The 20685-nt window shown below is 53.4% G+C and overlaps 1 protein-coding gene across 2 annotated transcripts in view; it reads left to right on the top strand.

The window, feature by feature from the left end:
* The window catches only part of Ralgapa2 (Ral GTPase activating protein, alpha subunit 2 (catalytic)), a 248630-nt gene extending 232408 nt beyond the window's left edge, over positions 1 to 16222 (top strand). For both annotated transcript variants that reach the window (XM_013512249.1, XM_005380947.2), the window contains exons 39-40: positions 11371 to 11410; positions 13785 to 16222. In XM_013512249.1, coding sequence (XP_013367703.1) covers positions 11371 to 11375 — 5 coding nt within the window. In that variant the 3' untranslated portion in view covers positions 11376 to 11410; positions 13785 to 16222. The remainder of the gene's footprint in view (positions 1 to 11370; positions 11411 to 13784) is intronic.
* Positions 16223 to 20685: the final 4463 nt, after the last annotated feature.

Below are 20685 nucleotides of genomic sequence, written 5' to 3'. Positions count from 1 at the left end.
TTGTTGATAGACTTCTTCAAGAAGTTCACATTTTCTAAATTAGCAGAATAAAGATTCTGACAGCATTATAAGGATGGAGCATTGGAACTTTAATAAAAGGAACATGAAACCAAACTTGAAATATCAAAGCCAATGCTAGTTCTTCCTCTTCTCAAATTAGCGGTGTAATGCTTAGGTCTCCGTGTTGAATGAGACAGTTTTTACATGCATGTTGCGCCTGTCCTTGACTGTGACTCTAAAGCCAGGCGTGATGTTCTCTTAGCGATTTGCATAGCTGCCCTCAACGATTAGGAGTGAACAAGAACTATACTCGGTTGGAGCTGAAATGTGGGTGGCCAGGCAAGGGCAAAGCATCTCAGCGGGGCACGCAGGCTCCCTCACAGCCACTTCCTCTCCTCGTGTACATGCACTTTTACTTCCGCCACTACTCTTACAGATAAGAATACTATGTTGTGTATTCCTTGTGTCTTTTATTTTCCTGGGACAAGTATAGTCAAACCCGATGATCCAGCTGGCATAAACTAAGATGTTGAAGCACAGCCTGCTCTCCCAAGCAGCAAGCCAACTGGAAAAATTGACCCCACACCACTAAAGCTCCCACCGTTTACTTGGGCCACACTCAAACCGCCCCTGGCCTTAGTGTTACCAAGCAGGGTCTCAGCTTCTGCTCACAGGCATAGACGTGTGCACGGTCTGAAGAGCAAGGGGCTCTGGGTTCTCTGCATCCTCATGACAAGGGCTTTGTCCTGAAGGAAGGGGTCACCTGCACACTTTGTCCACTCTGCACTGTGTGTAGCACAAGCCAGTGGCAGCCCCACCTCGGCAGGAAGCCCTGGCAGCTTTTGTGGGGCCGACTTGTGCTCAGAGAGGAGATCGCTGGGCAGTGCGCCACACCTGCTGCTCTGCTCCTGAACCCAGGGCACCTGGGCTGGGGGTTGAGTGTGCACTGTCCTCGGCCCTGCCGACAATGGATAGAGAGGCAGGGTTAGCACTCAAAGGCTCAGCTCTTGTCAAGGGGCTTTTTAAAAAGCACCCATTTTCCACATGAGAAAATGTTATTTTAAAACAGCCACCTTGCATCTGTTCCATCTATTACCTAATGGAGGAACCCCAGCCTGCAGTAGGTACTCGAGCCGCTTCTCTACCTAGCCCTGTGCTTTGCCTCCTTTATTGATTCCATCCATTACTGACCAGGAATAAATAATCCGAAAGGTAGCCAGTGTTTAAGTGCTGCTCGCCATTAACATCTGTACGTTCTATGCATCCACATCTGTATCATGTAACCCACACACCTGGGGACATTAGAGGTGAAGCATGTGTGTCACTAAGGAAGGGAGCAGCTGAGCGGCCTGTGAAGGGTTAACACTCGGCGCCCTGCCTGGCAGGGCGGGACTGATGTCATCCAGGCAGCTCACAGCCAAGTGCATCTGTTCACCATGAGGTCATTCTTCTGCATGCTAATGACTTGGAGAATCCAGTGTAATGCTCAACATGATCGGAGAGCACGCAGACAGCGTACATTTTACCATTTGGAAACTGCTCTTAAAGAACAAAGAGAGAATAAGAAACTTTAGCTTGAACTTGAGATTTTTTTTCCAGAACTGCTTTAAAGGTTGCATGTGGACCTTGAAATCTGGGAGGATCCCACTGTGTCTATTGAAAATGAATCCCCAACCATAGTTACAGTCGCAGCTGGCAGTTTTGAGGTCATGGAGCCCGAGGATGTCTCCTGGAGTCCCTAATTTCAGGAGTTTCCGGTACTTTGATCGGAAGTCAGTGACGATGCATGTTTGCCCCCAGGAATGTCTAAGTGATGCTTTGCTCAGTGCGCCGGTGGCCCTGCCTCTGCGCAGATGCCAGCAGTGTCCAGGGCGCCTCCCGACCTCAGCGCTGCTGTCCAGGGCCAGCAGAGGGAGCACAGCCTTTGTTTGTTGGGGAGGCCCCATAAATACCTCCGCCGATGTTTTTCAAGGCCCGATGGGCAAAGCTTCCCCCCAGGCAGGCGCAATTGCAGGGGCCCCAGGATTCAGAGCCTCTCCTGCCCCTTCCAATTTTGCCATGTTAGTGTGGGTCGCATTTGGGGCTTAAAGCAGATCAGTCTGAGTCGGCCTTAGGATGCTGCTGCTACTGCTCCGTTGTCCCCAAGTGCAGGCTTCCATCTTTCCCCACCTGCGTCGGGCATCTCGAGAAGGATGGTTACATTCATCTGCCTCATAGGCAAGGCTGCCGTGATTCTTTCCTACAGCAGGGTAGCCTAGTAAATTTGTGGAACTTTACCAAAGAGTCTGCCTTGTGTCACTGGGGTGTTTGGGTGGCCAATAAAATCTCACAAAGCTGTAGACAGAGCCAGGCATTGTGGCGCTCAGTGTCCTAGGTGGCTGAAGCAGGAGGATCACAAGTTCAAGCCCAGCCTGGGCAACTTAGCTACTTAGTGAGACTCTGTCTCAAAATGTAAAAAGTATGAAAGCCCTGGGTCTAACCCCTAGTACCACAAGAAAGAAAGAAAGAAAGAAAGAAAGAAAGAAAGAAAGAAAGAAAGAAAGAAAGAAAGAAAGAAAGAAAGAAAGAAAGAAAGAAAGAAAGAAAGAAAGAAAAGGGAAAGGAGGGGAGGGGAGAGGAGGGGAAGGGAAGGGAAGGAGAGAAGAGAAGAAAAGAGGAGAGGAGAGAAGAGGAGAAGGGAAAGGAGGGGAGGGGAGGGGAGGGGAGAAGAAAAGCTGTAGACAGAAGCACCCTCGTCACACACTGGTCCCAAAGCGAATCTGGGATATAGGTGAGTCACAGGTTAGTCCTCAGCAGCCTCTGCCTGGAGTGGTCATACTAACACCACTCTTCCTTGCCATGTCCTCCATGCTGACACTGTGGATGCCCCGGGATATGCAGTGTGTCCCCGTACACATGGGGCATGACAGGCCCAGCCTGCTGGCTCTATCCCTGGGCAGTTATTAAATAATGAGCTCAGCCCCAGAAATAGATGAGGCAAACCCTCACCCTGCACTCCAAAACCAGTTCCCATCACGGCAAGGGGGTCCTACTTGAGACCCCTCTTGCAGTGTTCTCTCCCTGACTGAGGCAGAGGGGCTCGGCTACACTGCTCAAGTCCCCACTTCCTCTTAATGTTGCTGAATGTCACGGAACACAGAGCCAGAAGGGACCCCAGGAAGCATCAGGCCTCGCTTCTTCACATGGACTCACCAAGCTGAAGACCAAGCCATAAAGGGCAGCCAAGATCCTGGGCACCTCACGCACATCCTGGGGGCCAGTCCCATAATCAGTCCGCGGGCTGCCAGCTTCTCTGTATTCATCATAAAGGCCAGGCTTGAATTGGAGGACTCCATTCAGAAAATCCAGACCTTTTCCTTAAATACAGGTTCTCTTCCATCACCATCCATTCCAGAACTCACAGCCAGCCACTCATGACCTCAGCCCACATGGCTGTCTCTGGACAGTGTCCCCAAGAACCCTGTGGACAGCTCACCACCCCACATGATGTCCTCTACCCAGGGAGCCCTGCTGGCCCCAGCCTGAGTCTTCCCTCCACCTATCAAGCTCAGTTCTGGCTGCATTTGCTTTGTTCTTGAAAAGATGACAGAGCATTGATAGAAAGTTTTTACCCACCCTAACCCCACTGCTTAGCCCCACTGTACCCTGGAATTCCTGCATTTCCAGTGTAATCATTCTGCAGTGTATGGCAGGCTGTGCAACTCCATCCTAAGTCGAGTGCACTGTGCTTCTATCTTGCTTTCCTTGGTGGATCTGAGTCTTTACCCCACTGTATGTCCTTTCCCCATGTGGACTGCAGATTCTTCAGAGGACAAGGCATGTCGATTCTTCCGTACAACTCTCACAGCTAGAGTGCACGAAGGGAGCAGCTGTTCTGTAAGCGGTACAGGTGTGTCTCCAGACACAGCTGCGCAGGGCCTGATGCAAGACGCAGAGCAAACACCTGTAATTGCATGGCCTCTGTCCCTTCCCCTCCCATCTCTTGGAGAAAGTGGGACAGTGATGAGCAACGTAGCCAGACCCAGAATGGGCAGCCTGATTGTGAAGAAATGAAACTTGATTTGAGATGTTTCTGCAGATGGCACCGGGGGAAGAGAGGTCCTCGATGGCCTTGCTTCCCACCAAGGTCTGCCTCATGCTTATTCGTCCTTTTTAAACTCTTGTCATCCTCTGGGTCAGGCCTGGGAGGCAAACAGAACTGAGATGAACACTTTTTCTACACGGTCAGTGGGTACACAGTGCAGCTACTTGTCTCCAAGTTGGTCCTCCTCAGGCCGGCTGCTGCCATGGAGCGGGAGGGGGCCAGGGGCTTGAGGCAATACAGAAGGCCCTGGGGATCTCATGCAGGCCTGTGCAGAAGGGAGTCTTACTGGAGAAGAGCAGATACTCATGAGCTATTGGGCTACTTGTTAATCAGCCCGGATTAGGTAGCTGCAGCTGTACAGGGTTAACTGGGTGGGGGTTCCTGCAGTGGATTTGAACTTGCCATTCAGTGGCTATGAACCAAGATGTCTCAGGGCCCATGGACAGAAAGAGGAAGATAGGAAGTCAGGTGAGATGGGGCTTGTCTGATCCCAGCACTCAAAGAGGCTGAGACAGGAAGATTGGGAGAGCAAGCCTAGCCTGGGAAACTTGACTACTTAGCAAGACCCTGTCTCAAAATAAAAAATGAAAGTGGGGCTGGGTGTGTAGTGCAATAGCCCTAGATTCAATCCCCAGTAAAGAGAAAGAGAGAAGGAAGGAAAAAAGGAAGGAAGGAAGGAAGGAAGGAAGGAAGGAAGGAAGGAAGGAAAGAAAAGAAAGCAAAAGAAGGAAAGAAAGAAAGAAAAAAAGGAGGAAAGAAAGAAAGAAAGAAAGAAAGAAAGAAAGAAAGGAAGAAAGAAAGAAAGAAAGAGAAAGAAAGAAAGAATAGAGAGTGTGCGGCAGGGTGGGGCTGGGCCGAGGTTGGGATGCACACAGTCCCAGAGCGAGGAGGGGCCGCATCCAGTGCACCTGCCCCGGGCGTGCCGGAAGGTACTGCAGCCTCTCATGGCTGCGTCCATAGTCCCAGTCCCAGCCGTGCAGGGCTGTAGGGCAGGTGGCATCTTTCTCCCACCCGGCTGCTAATTACAGCCCTGGGGATGCCAGAGCAGTTGCCAAGAGATGGCCGCAGGTACCAGGAATTTTTCTCGGAGGTGGTTTCTGGAAATGAGTCTTAATTAAAGCTTGTTTGAAATAACCTTGAGAGTTGAGAACCTGGGGCTCCTGGTGTCTGGGTCACAATCCTTGTGAGCCACATAGTGGACTAGTGTCGCCTGGCCCCGCAGGTGGTCCACGTGCATCCTCAGCTGCAGGGTTCCTGGAAGATGCGATGGTTTTGCTCACATTTCTGTTTAGCAAGCAGCAAACCAGAGCAGAGGCCACACAGAAGCTCTTCCCTGGCGTCTAAGCCTGCGGGTGGAGAGAAGGAAGCTATGTCACCGGATGCTGTCCTGGAGAACAGTGGGGGGAGAACCAGGAAGCAGACCTGTGAGTAGCACAATAAAGAGAAAAGCTGGGTGGTTCATTTTCCCTGTTGGTCTTTAAATTCCCACAAAAGGTGGGAGAGGGAAAAAATTCTTAAGAATGGGAGACTGCCACTCAGTTTTGCTGCAAGAAGGAAAGAAAAAAGGAAGAGAGGAGGAAGGGAGAGAGATTCTACCCTGTGCCCATGGTGGGAATTCATTTCTCTGCACATGAGAAATCTTGCAGTAACCTGCAGTATCCCTGCGCTGGAACAGAGAGGGAGAGGTGAGGAAAACCCTATTTTAGCCCCTCGGAGAATGTGAGTCAAGGGCTGAGGATCCTGCCCAGTGGTCAGTGCTTGCCTGGCAGGGAGAGAGAGAGAGACAGACAAACAGACAGACACAAGAGAAGGGACAGGCCCAGAGCAGAATCTGAGGCAATGTGTCCCAATGCAAGGGATGTGTTCTGCCTACCTGCACCCTGCACTGGAGTCACCCCGTCCTCACGTGGCCACACTGCCCGCAGCATCCAACCTCCTGAGCAGAATGGGGTGGTCTCTTAGGTTCTTGCTCCCCAGAGCCTCCACCTCAGAGGGACCAGAGCCACTGACCTGCGGTGCCCTGCGTGGTTGTCCCCAAGTGCTGGGCAGTACCGTGCCATAGGAGAGACAACGCAGCTACAGTGTGTGCTGAGCCAGCCAGGTAGCATCCCAGCGAGCAGGGAAGGAAGGGAGGCCGGGCAAGTCCTGAACAAACACACCAAGCGTAGGCGTGCATTTTAAACTAGGGGGAGGGAAGTCCTTGTGGAGAAGCCAGTGTCTGAGAAGGACTGGAAGGCGGTGAGGGAGGGAGCCAAGGATGCAGCGCAAGTGCCGAGGTCGGGGCGGAGCCTTGTTGGCACGTTCAGGGAGCAGTGAGGAGCCCTGAATGGTTGGAACAGGGCAAGCCAGGCGGGGGTTCTGGCTGGTTCCCTATGATCTGGGCGGTTGTGGGAGCTGTAGGGTGACACGCTTCAACCCACTCAGAAAGATCCCTCCAGCGTCTGTGAGAGAACGGACTGCGGCAGCAAGGGAGGGGCAGAAGAGGTCTCTCACCTGTGCCACTGCAGGCACCAACGGCGAGGTGACCTCCCTGAACGCTGTCCATGGGGAGCTGGGGCCACAGTGACGTCCTCACTACAGTTCCACCAAGCGCAGCCCAGCCAGGGCTGCCCAGGTGACAGCACATGATGACACTTCTGTGCAGGGAACCTGCCGTTGCAGGTCCCACCTCTCCTCAGACTCCACGGGCTCACACAGGACCCAGAGGTTGTGACACATGTGCTGGCTGGGGGCACATGGGAGAGGCTTGGCCTGCTCCACGCCTAAAGGGTGAATAACATGGTCTCCAGATGGCTAAGGATGGTGACTGCTGTCTGCACTGTCTCTACCCCTGGGAAGCTTGGTGACCTCTGTGGCAGTTGAGGAACGGAGGAGGTGGCTTCTCTGTCATAGGAGGCAGTCACATTTGCTTATGTCTTCCTGCTCCCAGCAGCCTCATACCCCTGTCCTGCAGGCCCACTCTGCTGGTGCTGTTGAGGGGCACAGGGCCAGGGAGTGAGCGGCTGGCAGGGGGGAGGCACCCTTTATGTGGCAGGAGCGAAATGTCCTCCCCAGAGTCAGCAAGGGGAACGTGATGGAATGGGCAGCCAGGACGGTTGGCACGTGGCAAGGGCATGGCTAGAAGGGCATATGCCTGGGGATGACTGGAAGTTAATGAGGAAGCATGAATGTGTAAAGATAGCTCAGGATAAGCCCAGCTCCTCCTTGATGTCTAAAGATGATAGCTCCGTGTGGTTGGTTTGTCTTGGTTCCCGGGCTCGTGTGTGCTCTGCCTCTGAGCTGCCCCAGCCCCAACCGGAGGATCTTTGTCATCAGGAAAACCCTGGGAAGTTCTAAGGCTCCTGTGACCTCTCCTCCTAGTCTTTTGTCCTCCCAGCTGCTCAGCAGCAGCAGCCCCAAGGGCCACACGCAGTCCCAGTGTGTCTTGGGTGGGAAGCACTTCAGGGAGAGCCTGGACAGGGCAGAGGTCACCAACCTTCAGGGTCCCTGTGTGCTTCAAGGTGGAGGAAGTTCCTGGAGTGGCCCAGGCCCACAGGCAAAGTTGCAACCCCCAGGCCACAACACTGCCCTCGTCCCTTGCTGTCTGGGTGCCTCTGGACTCTTCTTCAAGTCTGGGGTCACTCGTAGGGTTTCTTTGGGAAGAGGGGCAGCTGTGCCACTCAGTCCACCTTCTGTCCCACATTGCCATTGTAAAACCCGCACTTGGGCTGGGAGGTGGCTCAGTCCGAGCTCTGGAGTAGCAAAGCGGGGGGGGGGGGGGCGCTCTGTTCCCAGCCGTCTGGAGGTAAAATAGGCATCCCAAGCAGCTCACCCATGAGCAGAGCACATCAAAACTGCCACCTTCACCAGCCTCCTTCTGGATACTTCCATCCCTTTAAGAGAAGAAACACCCATTCCTCCAGCCACCCCTAATCTTAGGCCACCACTTATCTGCTTTTGTCTCTTTGACCCACCTATTCTGGGCCTTTTGTACAAGTGGAATCATGCAGCCTGTGACCTTCGTGACTGTGCTGTCCCGTAGCATGTTCCCAAGGCTCACCATGTTGCAGCAGGTGTCATATGTTGTCCATCCATCCAGGAGGGACACTGGGGCTTTCTCCACCTTGGGGCTGTTGGGCACATCGTTGCCAGGCACACCATGCACAGCCCTGCCCCTTGTTGGGGTGGCTTTGGTCTGGTGACATGGGCACCTACCATGGCCACAGAACTGAAAGCTTGGCACTCACGTTTTGTGTAAACCAAGAGGGTCTATAGACCTCTCCATGGTGGCCTACCAAGAATGTTTGTGCTAATATATTAATTTTAAATGTATAATTTAGTCGCAGTGCTTTGGTTACACGAGACAAAGTCTCACTGTGTAGTTCAGGCTGGCCTTAAACTCACAATGTAGCCCAGGCTGGTCTCAAATTTGTAGCAATCCTCCTGCTTCAGCCTTCCAAATGCTGGGATTACAGGTGTGTGCCACCACCCCTGGCTCAAATTTAGTCACACATCTTAAAAAGTATGTTACAGGTGGGGAAAGGAAAGAGAAAAGTGCAGAAACATTTTCCCATGAATGCCGTGCTACTGTCAGCCCTGCGCCCGCGCACACACAGGCTGTCACCTTCCTCCCACTCCTTCCCTTCCTGGTGGTCCCGCTGCCCTAACTTTCAGCTGCAGAACCAGAGTTAGTGGACAAGATCGGCAACCAAACAGAGGAAGCCAAGCCCAGAGCCAGGGCCAGGCCAGCATGAGCCACCACTGCTGGCCTGGAAGCGCTGGAAGCCATCCTCAGGCCCTTTGGAGATGTTAATGAGTCTGGCGTCCCCGCTGGCCTGTGGTTGCCAGTGTGGCTGCATGTACAGGGTCACCCACCACTGCCTGCACCTGTTCCTTCCACGAGCCATTCCAAGGGTCTGAATATCTCAGGCAGCTCTGATCCCCCTCTACCCGCCTTCCTGGTGCTACAGTATGGAGCGCTTGCAGAAGCTGCAGCCCTGATCGATGTGTCTCTCTGTGCCTGAACCAGTCCTCCAAGTCAATGTTCTTCCTGCTTACCCTGAACCACACTGTCTGACCTACCCAGTGTCATCCTAGGTGGCCTTCCTGGGCAGGCTTTCCTCCGAGAGAGGAAGCTTGCTTCCCACCTTGCTCCTCTGCCGTCCCAGTGAGCACAGCTGGAGAAAAAGCACCAGAAAAATCCACGGGTCTCAGAGCATCTGCTAGGCAGACCTGTGAGAACACAGCCCATCTCCACCGGGCCTTTTGTTCCCTGGGTTCCATATCCGGAGCATCAAAGGCATCACATTAGGCTTGAAGAAACAGCTTTCTGTAAATTGACTTCTGGGTCCTCCAGACGAACACTGTGTGTCTGAGCCACTGCCTGGCCCCATGGGTTGGGTGTCAGAGGGAAACCCTTAGTCTCCCTGCCGCTCCCAGCACCTGACACTGGGGTCAAGAGTGACCTCACCTTCAGGATGCACATAGTCCTGGAACCCAGTGTCTGTCTACTTTGTTTGTCCCATTAGCACCCACCCTGGAGCCTATCAAAAGTCTCCCCCTCCCCCAGAGCACTGTGAAGTGCTGTGTATTTACAGTTCGTCAGTCTGTGTTTAAGCAAAAAGGCATTTTTGCCTGAACTGTATGTCTGACTCCTCACCGTCTGCCAGAGCCCAAAGCAGAGCTACTGCCTGCTTCGTTCACAGCAGCAGCCCGGAGCCTACACCCATACCTGGCACCTATCTGGTGTCCGGCTGATGAAAAGATGGAAGAACGGTGCTTCGGGACCCTCCCCTGTCCTCAGAGCTCATGTGCCTCCGGCCTCTTGCCATCTGCATCTCCAGCGGTCCACAGGGTAGTTGCAGCCTTGCATTGACCCTTAGGGATGTGTAGAGCTGACAGCCTCCTCCTGTCCCAGTGACTGCGACCCCACCCTCCGGGAGCGCTGCCTGCATGTCAAGGCCAGGCGACATTGGAGCCCCAGCTGCCTCTGCCTCACATCTCTGTCCTCAGCCATGGCCTGGCAGTTGCTGAGCCCTTCTTTGTGGCCCAGCACACCACACCAGGCTGCGTCTGGGGACGCTCGGGAGAGGAGTGGGCCCGTCCTCATCAGCAATTACAAACAAGTCCTCCATTGTTAGTGCGCCATCTGCTTTCTCAGTGTCCACCAATCAGGGTCTGGGTGCATTGCAGAACCATGCCGAGGCTGCAGGGAGCGAGGTCAAGGAGCCCCTGGTCCCAGCAGGCCTGGTGCACTTGGGAGGGTGTGGGCAGCATGGTGCTTTAAAAAGCGGAGGCCCCTCCCCTGGAGGAGGACCTCAGGGACCCATCATCGGGGATCCCAGTCTGATGCCTGCTGCCAGCTCCAGTCCAGAGCTGCTCGTGCCATGCAGAGCAGCATCCTGCATGGTTGACGCCGGTCAGTGGGACACAAAATACCCCTGCGTCCCCCAGGACCCCTTGTTACTGGAATTCCAGGTAGTCTTGCTTCAGGGTGATGGTGGTGAGTTCACATTAGTAGATTAGAAAGTGTCCTCACAGAGGTGCTCCTTCCTTCAGGAGACCTTGCTGAGAGACTGGGCCTCTCCCGCTGGCATCCTGGACCACAGCTGGAACCCAGGCTGGAGCTGTGCCAGCCTCAGCAGAGGGGCTGCAGAAAACCCAACTTTTCAACTGGCCAGCAGACAGCAATCCATGTCACTGATTGGTGTCCTCCATCCAGACTTTGTGGAGATCTGGTGACACTACATTCCGAAGGGTTAGGGTGTTGAGGTGAGATGCCACCACCAGAAGGAGGGTGCCTCTGCTATAGAGTCCCACAAGGACATAGTGTAGGGAGGAGGGGTAAGGAGGGGACACGTGTCACACGGTGTGGAGATGCTGAGACCCTGCTCCACTGGCATTGAGAGAGTGAGCTCACAATCTGACTTCACCACCATGGTCACCTTCCTGCATGCTGCATCCCCTCCCTGGGAACTGTCCCATGGCAAGGGACACTAGGATGGAGTGACACGCTGCGCAACTCAGAAACCTGCACACTGAACCTTGGTGACATGCCTGGGGCATTCAGTGACTTTCCAGGCCATCCTTTGAGTTCTGAATACTGGGCTGAGGACCTCTTTATCTGTGACTGTGATTCAGACCGAATCTGTCAGGAAGGCTCAGGCACTGGGAAAAGATGTGGGTATCAACCCTGGCCAGTGTCTGTGGGCTCCTGGAAGGTCTGCCTCAGTTGTGTGTTCCTGTCACTGTATTAATCGGCGGCTGGGCAAGCTCATGTTCACTTGATTTATGCTCTTTCCCTACAGATTAAAATACACAGAGGTCTTGTTATGGTACCTGAGCAAGGTAAGCCTGCCGCTTCCTCGGATCGGCCCAGCCAGCACTTGGGGAGGGGGTGACCACCCTGCAGGCTCCTCTGCTGCCAGTGCTGCTGCTTGCCAGGCCCTGCCCGCTCTGCCCTGTGCCCACTTCACCTGCTTTCTTCTGCTTGTGCACTCTGGGAACCTGACACCAGCACCTGCCACCCCAGGAAATGTCTTTGTTGCCACCCTTTGTGTGGGGGGCTGCAGGGAGCCTGTGGGCACACAGCCACCCTCTTTTGTGTTGCGCTCGCCCAGAGGAGCAGGACTGGGGATGGGCTGATAGGGTGGGGCCCGTGTGGCCTCCACCCCGGAGGGCCAGCTGTGGGGCGAGGGGACCAGCTGGGGAGGAGAAGCAGACAAAGGCCAGGGGGCAGAGGGCGGAGAATGAGTCTAGGACCCATGGGGCAGGTGGCCAAGCAGGTGTGACCTTGGGCCTCGGCTTCCGGTGCTGGACCTGGGGTCCAGCCCTGCCTGCAGTCTGCAGTAGACAGGAGCCCATTGACAGCTGGTGGAAAACCCAGGCGTACAGACTTCCTGGGCAGGAGGAGACGCGCTGGAAATAGTGATGGTGCTGCCACTTGGAGGAGAAGGCTAGATGAGCATCGTGTTAGCCAGGCTGCCCCAGTGGGACGCTAGAGTCCAGGCCCAAGGCTGGTCCGGCGTGCCGGGCACTGCCATACCCACAGCCAGAGGGGCAGTAGAGCCTCACTCAGCTGATCCCAGTCCCAGCCCTATGCGTCTCCTCACTGTAACTGCCCAGCTCCTCACTGTCCCACACTGGGCTCGCTGAGGTCAGCCCAGAGGCACAGGAGCGCTTAGGTGGGTCAGGTGTCCCCTTATGCCTGCTGCAACCCTGAGGGAGTGGAGCGGTGCTACCTAGCCCTTCTCCCTGCAGCCCCCACACCCGCATCACAGGTGCAGGGGGCACGTGGGAGCTGTGCAGGCCTGGGGTGTGCTAGTGGAGAGGTCAGGCTGGAGGGCCCCTGCGCACAGTGGCACTGGCTGCTGCCTGGCTCTGGGGTGGCTTTCCCCTTTGCTCCAGCCAGTGCCCCACCTTCAGATGCCTAGGCCTTCTCTGCAGCACCATGTCCACCAAGCTCAGGGACACCACTGGCCTTGCCGTGTCCCCCCAGGTGGTCACAGGGCACAGGGCAAAGGTTCTGCCTTCACTTGGTATCTTTAAACCACCTGCTCTGATGCCAGCAGGAGGAACCACAGGCTGGGTATTTTCTGAGGTTTCCCCTGTGGCCTGCAGCCCTGGGCCACTCGCTCACACACATCTCCAGCCGCAGTGGTAGAGACGCATTTAAAATCCCCTCTCCTCCTTCAGTGTCAGCCTAGCTGTGGCCCTTTGTCCAGAGCAACCTGTTTTTTGTTTGTTTTCGCGGTTTTGGGCATGGAGCCCAGGGCCTCATGCCTGTGGGTAGGTCTCTCCCTCTGAACTCACCCCCATCCTGTCCGCTTGGCCTCCCCCAGCCTCGAAGAGGCACAGTGGAGCCAGAGTGGAGAACCTGAGGCCACCCAGGCTGCCGCCTCCAGGGGCCCCGGCACAGTTGGAGTACTGACTCGGGCTGTGCCCTAAAAACAAGGAGGCGAGGGCTGGGCGGGGGGCAAGGAGCGATGCTGGCTGCAGATACAGCATCCTCCTGAAAGGAGTTCAGAGGCCAAGCAGGGAGCCCTGTGTCCCAGGCCATTCCCCAGCAGAGGGATCACTCAGCAGGGAGGTGATGAAACCATGCGTTCATTGTGGGGTCCTGGGGGACAGGGCTGGCAACCAAGGCCGGCTATTGCAGCAGCATTCCTGAACCCCGTTGGGCCCCGGCGCCCTGGGACCAGCCTCCAGGGTGCAGAGCAGGGTTTTAATTTTATTCTGCTTCCCTCGGTGCTCACTGGCTGTGTGCTCATCAGGACTCATTCAGACGAGCAATTTAGTCCTGACCTCTAGTCACAAGCCCCTTGGGGAATAGGAATAGCATCTCATGGTGTAAAATAACATCTGTAAACACGCTGCGATCCCTGAAACAACAGCCGGGACGCGCACTTCCGAAAAGTCTCACTGGATCTTTTCCATCTCAGCCCAGCACTGCTTCCTGCCCCTTCTCCACAGTGTCTTCCGACGCCTTCTCTCCCCATCCCATACTTCCCAATTGCCGGGAAAGATGCACAGCTTCTTTTAGGCTGCAGGGAAAGCCATGGCAAAGGCTAGGAGGAAAGAATTCGTGGGCTGATTTAGTCAGCACCGCACCGGCTGGAGACCTGGCCAGACAGCTTCCCTTTCTGCTGGGTGCCATGGTCCCGCCCTGTCTAGCACACAGCCTCAGGCAACTCTACCACCAACCAATCTCTGTCCTTTGCAGGTGCTGTGGCCCCCAGCCTGAGTGCCACCCCAGGAGAGGGCTGGTGTGGACGAGACAGGCTGATTCCCTGTCTTCCCCGGCCCCCAGACCTGGAGCCCCTGGGAGACATGACTGGATGTGCAGACTCTCAGAAAAGTCACATGGAACTTCGGACGGGGCTGTGTCCTCATGTCCTGAAACCTCACAAACGCCTGGCTTCCAAAGAAGAAAAGCAGCAACAACTAAAGACAAGTGGCTGCCACGGAAATAGAAACTGCTCCCAAGGAGAGAGCAGAGGGCAGTTGGCTCTCCCATTCGTAAACGCTACTGCCCATCCTGGAGGGGCCGGCAAAACTCCGTCACTGTGGGAGGAACTTCCTATGTAAGGATTTCACCTGATCTTCCTCTATTAGGATCATAGTTTGCTCAGAAATTTCATCATGGTGACAATGGCTTTCCCCGGAGTCCTTCCCAGGGAGATTACCACTTCCACCTAGCACCTGCAGCCCCTAGCACAGCAGGATTGTGTGACAGTCATGCTCCTATCCCAAAGCACCCAGAGCACTCTAGAAATCCAGGGTCTGTCCTCACAAGAGCTCCTGCAGGACAAGGACAGTTGCTGGCCACAGTGCGGCTCAGTTCCTCCAACACCAAGGCGAGCATCCCTAGGACACAGACGCTGTGTCCTGTCCCTGTCCCCCACGCTGCCCTATACACACTTGCACGTCACCCTCAGCCTGCCTGGTGACTGATGGACTGCACAGCCATGTCCCTGTGGGGCCAGGTTCCTAGCAGCTGTGGCATTTCTTTGGCTAATGGTTCCTCGTGCAGGACAGGGACAACCGGGGAACCAGGCATGATCTGAGACATGAGAAGGCCAAGTGGCGTCCTTGTCAGGAGGGCTGTCCCAGGCCTGGAGGTGGACAGGGCATTCCAGGTGGCAATTGGCCATCATCACTGAGGACTGTGTTCTGAGGCTGTGGGCAGGTGACCGGGTTTGCTGCCCTTTCCCACCATGTCCCTATCCTTGCTCTCACCAGTCCCTTCTCACTGATTTGAGCTCTCCGGCGACCAGTTTGGCTGGTGTCGCTGAGACCTGTGACTGTCACTGGTCTGCTTAGTTTCATGTTTACACACTGCCCAGACCTTGTTCCTCTGCAGAGCTCATCACCTGTCCCTGGGCCCGGGGGCAGGAAGTGGCTCCAGGAAAACACAGCTGCACTGCAGGTACAGCAGGCATGCACAGCAGGCAGAGGGAGGAGAGGCGGGGCAGGGCTGAAGGATTTCCCTTTCTGTGGTGCCAGGGTGGAACCCAGGGCCTCACTTATGCTAGACCAGTGCTCAGCCCTGAGCCCCACCCAGCCCTGGGTGCCAGCATTGATGCCTGGACTCGACTCCATTGTCTCTGCAGCCAGTGCTCCTGACCTGGGGGTGGGAAATTCAATTGCAGATAGCGAAGAACTCAACCTCCATGTAATCCCCAGTGGTTTTAATAACCCCATGGCCCCAGATGACAGCCAGCAGCCCTGTGCCTGGAGTTGAGTTCGGTGTTGCAGGAGCAGCTTTGGAGACAGAATGGGAAGCAGGGAGTCTGGCAACCACGTTGCTTAAAACACGTGACTTAGTCATTCTTATTATTTGGGGTGGAAAATGGAACTGATCCAGTTGTTTTTTTTTTTTTTTCCTGTTAGAAAAGCAAATATTGTGTTTTTGTAATAAATGCCTTTTAGAAAACTTGCCAGGGTCACTCGGACCATCCCAGCCACCGCACTGACACAGCACCTCCTGGGGAGTGGCCAGCATCTGCACACACAGTGGTCCCACATGGGGTCATGTACGTGGCCTCATGCAGGGCCAGGCTGCTTCCCCCACTCTGTATGCTGGTTTCCAATTTCCACCAGAGCAAAGCTGACTTTAGAGTCTCACTGATCAGTTTTCGTATAAAAAAAATAGTAATTCCACAAAAGATGACTTTTTTAAAAATAGTCAAGCCTTGAACATGAAGAAATGTAGCCCTGGTGAGTGGCTGTCAAATGTGTCTTCAGCAGCAAACTCTGCAGCTCCTAAGCACCATGGGTGAGCACCCTTGCCTTGTGATGTGGGTTGATCCACGGGACCCTTAGCCTTACACACAAGAGGTCATGCAGATCCGAGGACCCACACAAGTCCCTGTCTTCCCAACCGACCCCAGCACCGCCGCCACTCACCAATGACCCAGTCTGTTTGTTGCAAGTGGAGGTTTCTGAATCCTTGGAAACTTACTGTGACATCCTGTATGTAGCTGAGTACTTTATATCTACCGAAGGGGACGTTCAACGTGAAACAGCCATCACTGTAGCTGCGCAGCATACCTATGTATGACATGCACGTGAAGTGAATCTTCCAAGTGTTTTCAGATCTACAATGTTTAGTATGTGTTAATAGGGGAAAATTTGATAAATACAGTAAATTAAGTTACAGTGTGTTGTTTGATTCTTGTTTTATTTAATTTTCCTACTGCTCCACATCTACGGTGGTTCTGAGATAGTACAAACCTCAGCTAACCCACCCTGCAGACATAAGTGTGTATGTATATGTGTGTGCGTGTGCATGTGTGCGTGTGCGTGCGTACATGTGCCGCAGGACACATTCTGCAAAGGCAGCCATGCTCCGGGACAGCATGCGGCTCACTGCTGATGCCACTTGATTCTCTGTTTCACCTCTTCCCCCTTCAGTTCCAGTTGTGAAGATGTAGTAAGTGGGGATACAGCACTTATGTGCTGTATGTTTCTGTTGGTCTCAGAGTTTGTAGGAAAATAAAGTTTATCCTGGCATCTAGTTAAAAAAGTGGTTTGTATTTTTGTTGGATAGAGTTGTTCACAAATTTTTTTAAGCCAAAGCCCCTAAATGTGTCCAACATGGTATCTGGTACCAGGGCAGGGATGTTTACATGTGTAGCTAAAATTGACCCCATGCTTCCTGATTGGGCTGCTAAGAGCTGGCCACCAGAAGACCTGTGCCCAGTGTCATTGCCTCTCCCCACAGAAACCCATCCCGCTGTCCCTCCCAGGGCAGCTCCTGTACCCACCACCTTCTCATGGTCCAGACCGTGTCCCCAGTGAGCAGGAGGCCTGTGGGGCTTGTGGTGAGTCCCGACAGGCACGCTGTAGTGTGGCCTCCTGCTGGCACAGCTGACACCAGGCTTGTGGCCCTGCCTCGGGACACCAACTGCCACACTGCAGGCTGGCCCCAGCCACTGCCTGCATCCCGGGCCACCCCATGCTCTGGACAATACTGGGATGCTCACAACATTGAGCAACTGAGTTTGTAAAATCCTTCGCTCATCCATTTAGCAAATGATCACTGAGTACTCATTACTTGCAAAACAGATCCATGGACTCGGAAGAGTGGCCAGGTGTTCCCAGGAGTCCCGTGGAGTCTGAACTGATTGGCCTTCTTTCTCACTTTTGACGGGCAGCAAAGCCTGCACACAGGGATGTCATGCTTTTAAGACTACACTCCCCGTAAGAAGCTCATTGGGAAGTATGGGAGCTGTGTGGCAAGAAGCGGCAGCAGCCCAGACCATCAGTCTCGTACAGGAAACTGGAGTTCCCACCCCAGAACTCCCCCAATTCTGTGGCCCCAGCTCCACCTTCCTTACCTACCCAGAGGATGCAGCTGCAGATGGTGTGAGGAGCCTGAGCCCGGCCACTCTAGTGCTCAGGGAAGCGAGTGGGCCTCAGGTTGGGGGGCGGGATACCACTCCTTGGGGCTGTCTTCTGCCCCTCACGAACAGCTCAGCTGGGGAGGAATCCAGGGAGCCCCCTTGGTGTAATTCTACAGTGCTTCTCAGATCTGGTCACTTGGAATTCAAAGGCTGTTGTTACAAAAGCCTGTCAAGAAGCTTTCCTACAGAGTGTGTGTGTGTGTGTGTGTGTGTGTGTGTGTGTGTGTGTGTGTCGGGGCTGCTTCCTGAACTACACCCACTTCCTGTAGGGGACCAGGTCATCTTCAGATCACACATCAACCCCCAGGCCCTGTTGTATAAGACAAGCAGAATTCCTAAAGGAACTGAATTCACAGTGGCCCCCAAAGGACCATTGCTATAAGCAGTACTGTCATAGATCCAGCTTGGTTTTTGGCTGGTGCAAGAATTTAAGGCAAAAAACTCAAGTTACACCCTGGCCATAGTACCTTCTCTAAGTATCCCAGGAAAAGGTCAGAATTATTTATCTTCCAGTGAGGAGCCAGGACATGGTGCCCGTTCACTTCTGTATGCAGTGGCACCAGGGTTGGGGTGCCATGTTTGTGTCTAAAGTGCACTGAGGTCTCTTTGATTCTTTAAGCCATTTATGTTGAGGAGCACTCATTGCATTTACTCTTCCTTCTATAAATGGGCATGTTTTAGAAATGGAGCACAAAGTCGTTTTGCCTGTGCATATTTGGCTTATTCAGGGCTGGGATCTATAGCTAAAAGCACCAAGGTCTAAAGATGTCAGCCATCTGGGGTCATGTGGGTAAAAGTGTGGCTCCAGGCAGGAGCTGAGCTCCCTGCTCCTTGGCGACACCATGTTCAGCAGCTGCCCCTGTTCCTCACCAGTGCCTAAACTATTTGCTGAAAATGTCATTTCCTTGTACCTTTTGGCCATTGTGAAGGTGTCCCTGAGGCCACCCAGAACCACTGCCGTCCAGACCAGGCACAGCACAACCAAGGTGTATGCAGTGTGCGGACCAGCTTTCCCAGGAGTCTCACTCGCCCCGCCACAGTGCAGAGAACACTTGGAATTCACCTGCACCAAAAGGTGAGGGTGTGTCAAGAAGCCCTGAGCAGGGCGTTTCTAGGAGACCAATTGCCCCATCTTTCCTGAAAAGTATAGCTTGAGGTGAAGCCCAGAGCCCAGGGAGGCCACTGGCTCGCTCTGGAAGGTTGTTCCACTCTGCATTCAGAGCCAACCTGTTTCTTAAACCCTGCTGTAGTTTGATCAAAAGTGTGTGTTGTCCCCTGAACAAAGTGTTGTGTCAGGCGCTGCAGTGGAAGAAGCAGCCATATCGGTGCCTTGAATGTCACGAGAGCCACCCTTGAGCAGAGGAGCAGAGAGGGACTTACATCCAAAGCCCAGGGCGGGGCTTGTGTGCCACTGTGGTGGCTCCAACCCTCCAGGCCTCGGCACTGGACACTGGCTGATGGTGTGATGCAGGAGTCGGGCACGTGGCAGCATCCTTCCTGGCCTGCTGCAGAACCACTTGCAGCCCGGCCACACCAAGGGAGCCACTGGATGAGACTCTTGACAAAGAGCAAGATGGGAGAAGTAGCTTCTTTTTGTTATTGTTAGAATTTTAAATTAAGAGCATTTGTAATACCTATGTCCCCTTAACCTAAGATGGATGAGAGGAATAATGGTCTCAGGATAAGCTGTCGTGTTAAGAAATACTTGTCTTGGTAGAGCACTTACCTGGCATGCACAGGGCCCTGGGATCAGTCCCCACTGCTACAAATTAATTAATTAAAATAAAGATAGATGATAGATGAATGATAGATGCATGGGTGAATATAGATACTCGTGTGGAAGAGTCTGTCTTTTATAGAACAAAAGTCAGAAACTAGGAAGCATCCTTTCTTTTTTACCAGGTCAGATGTGAAAAACACTAATTGGATTTTTTTTAATATTCACACCAAGATGGGCTGCCTTAGATATCAGGCTATGTTATGGATGTAATTGGAAATTCTGTTTAAAACATCACTTTAAGAGAGAAGCAACAGATGCATAAATGATTGTGGAACAAGAGTGTCCTTCGTGTGTGCCTTGGTGTGACTTTTAATCTTTCCCCACTTCATCAGATGGTTGCTGAGTGTGATGGAGGACATGTTGTTGTATGCATAGGTCCCACTCGGCTTCTACCTTGGCATGGGATCCTGGGGTCTGAGCTCAGCAGTGTGCTTTTTGCTGAGGGTGTGAAGAGGGTAGGGCTTGCTATTATAGATCCTGAAAGGATCTTTTTGACTTCAGAAAATAGCCTGGCCAAGAAAAGCTTTTTTCCATGAATACTCACAGACTGCATTATGTTCCCAGGATGGAGAGGTGAGCACTTTTGATCAATATTCCCTGAGAGATGACCATGGGCTAAGTGCACAAGAGAGAGGCCTCTGCAACACCTCTCCCTCCCGGAATCCGCCAGCGTCTGCAGCGGCCTCTCATCCACCAGTGTGAATGATGAGGGCTGCACATTTAGGGCATCATTTGCTGCCTTTTAGAAAACGTCACCCCATTTTGTCCTCCATGTGGGTGGCTGATGACAGCTCCCTGGGGATAGTTATTTTGCAGCCTTCCTTCAAGGAGGTTTCAGCTTCTGTGTTTCAGGTACCAGGAAGAGCAACCCTCTCCAACTATTTTGACCCAAAGACAAGAGCAGGATGCCCATAGGAAAATTCAGAGCAGTTTCTCCTAACTTAGGTAGATATATTTACACGCATCAAGGTTTTAATGACCTAGCTGAAGGACAGATTTGTATGGTATGTCAGATAGTCCCTACTTTTTTTTCTTGCTCCTATTACAAACCCCCTACTATGGTTTGTCCCTAAAATATCCCCCAGAAGTTTTGTGTTTAGAGGTGGGGCCTCCAGAAGGTGATTGGATCACATGACTCTGAACTTCATCTGTGGTTTGCATGCATTGCTAACATCACAACTTGATGGCATTATCAGGAGATAAGAAAAACCTAGGAGGTGGGGCTTAGTGGAAGTGTGAAGTCATGGGGGTATGACATTGGGATTACATCTTGACCCTGGTCCCTTTGTCTTTGTCTTGCTTGCCCTCTCTTCTTCCTTGCCACCATGAGTTGAGCAGCTCTACTTCACTGCACCCTTCTGCTGCGATGTTCTGCCTTACCACAGGCCCATAGCAACAGAACCAGCAGTCCATGGACTGAACCTCTGAAAGCATGA

Source organism: Chinchilla lanigera, unplaced genomic scaffold (genome assembly GCF_000276665.1).
Source record: "Chinchilla lanigera isolate Chin_1 unplaced genomic scaffold, ChiLan1.0 scaffold00014, whole genome shotgun sequence".
NCBI classification, from domain to species: domain Eukaryota; kingdom Metazoa; phylum Chordata; class Mammalia; order Rodentia; family Chinchillidae; genus Chinchilla; species Chinchilla lanigera.
This window is presented reverse-complemented; position numbering and strand designations above follow the sequence as displayed.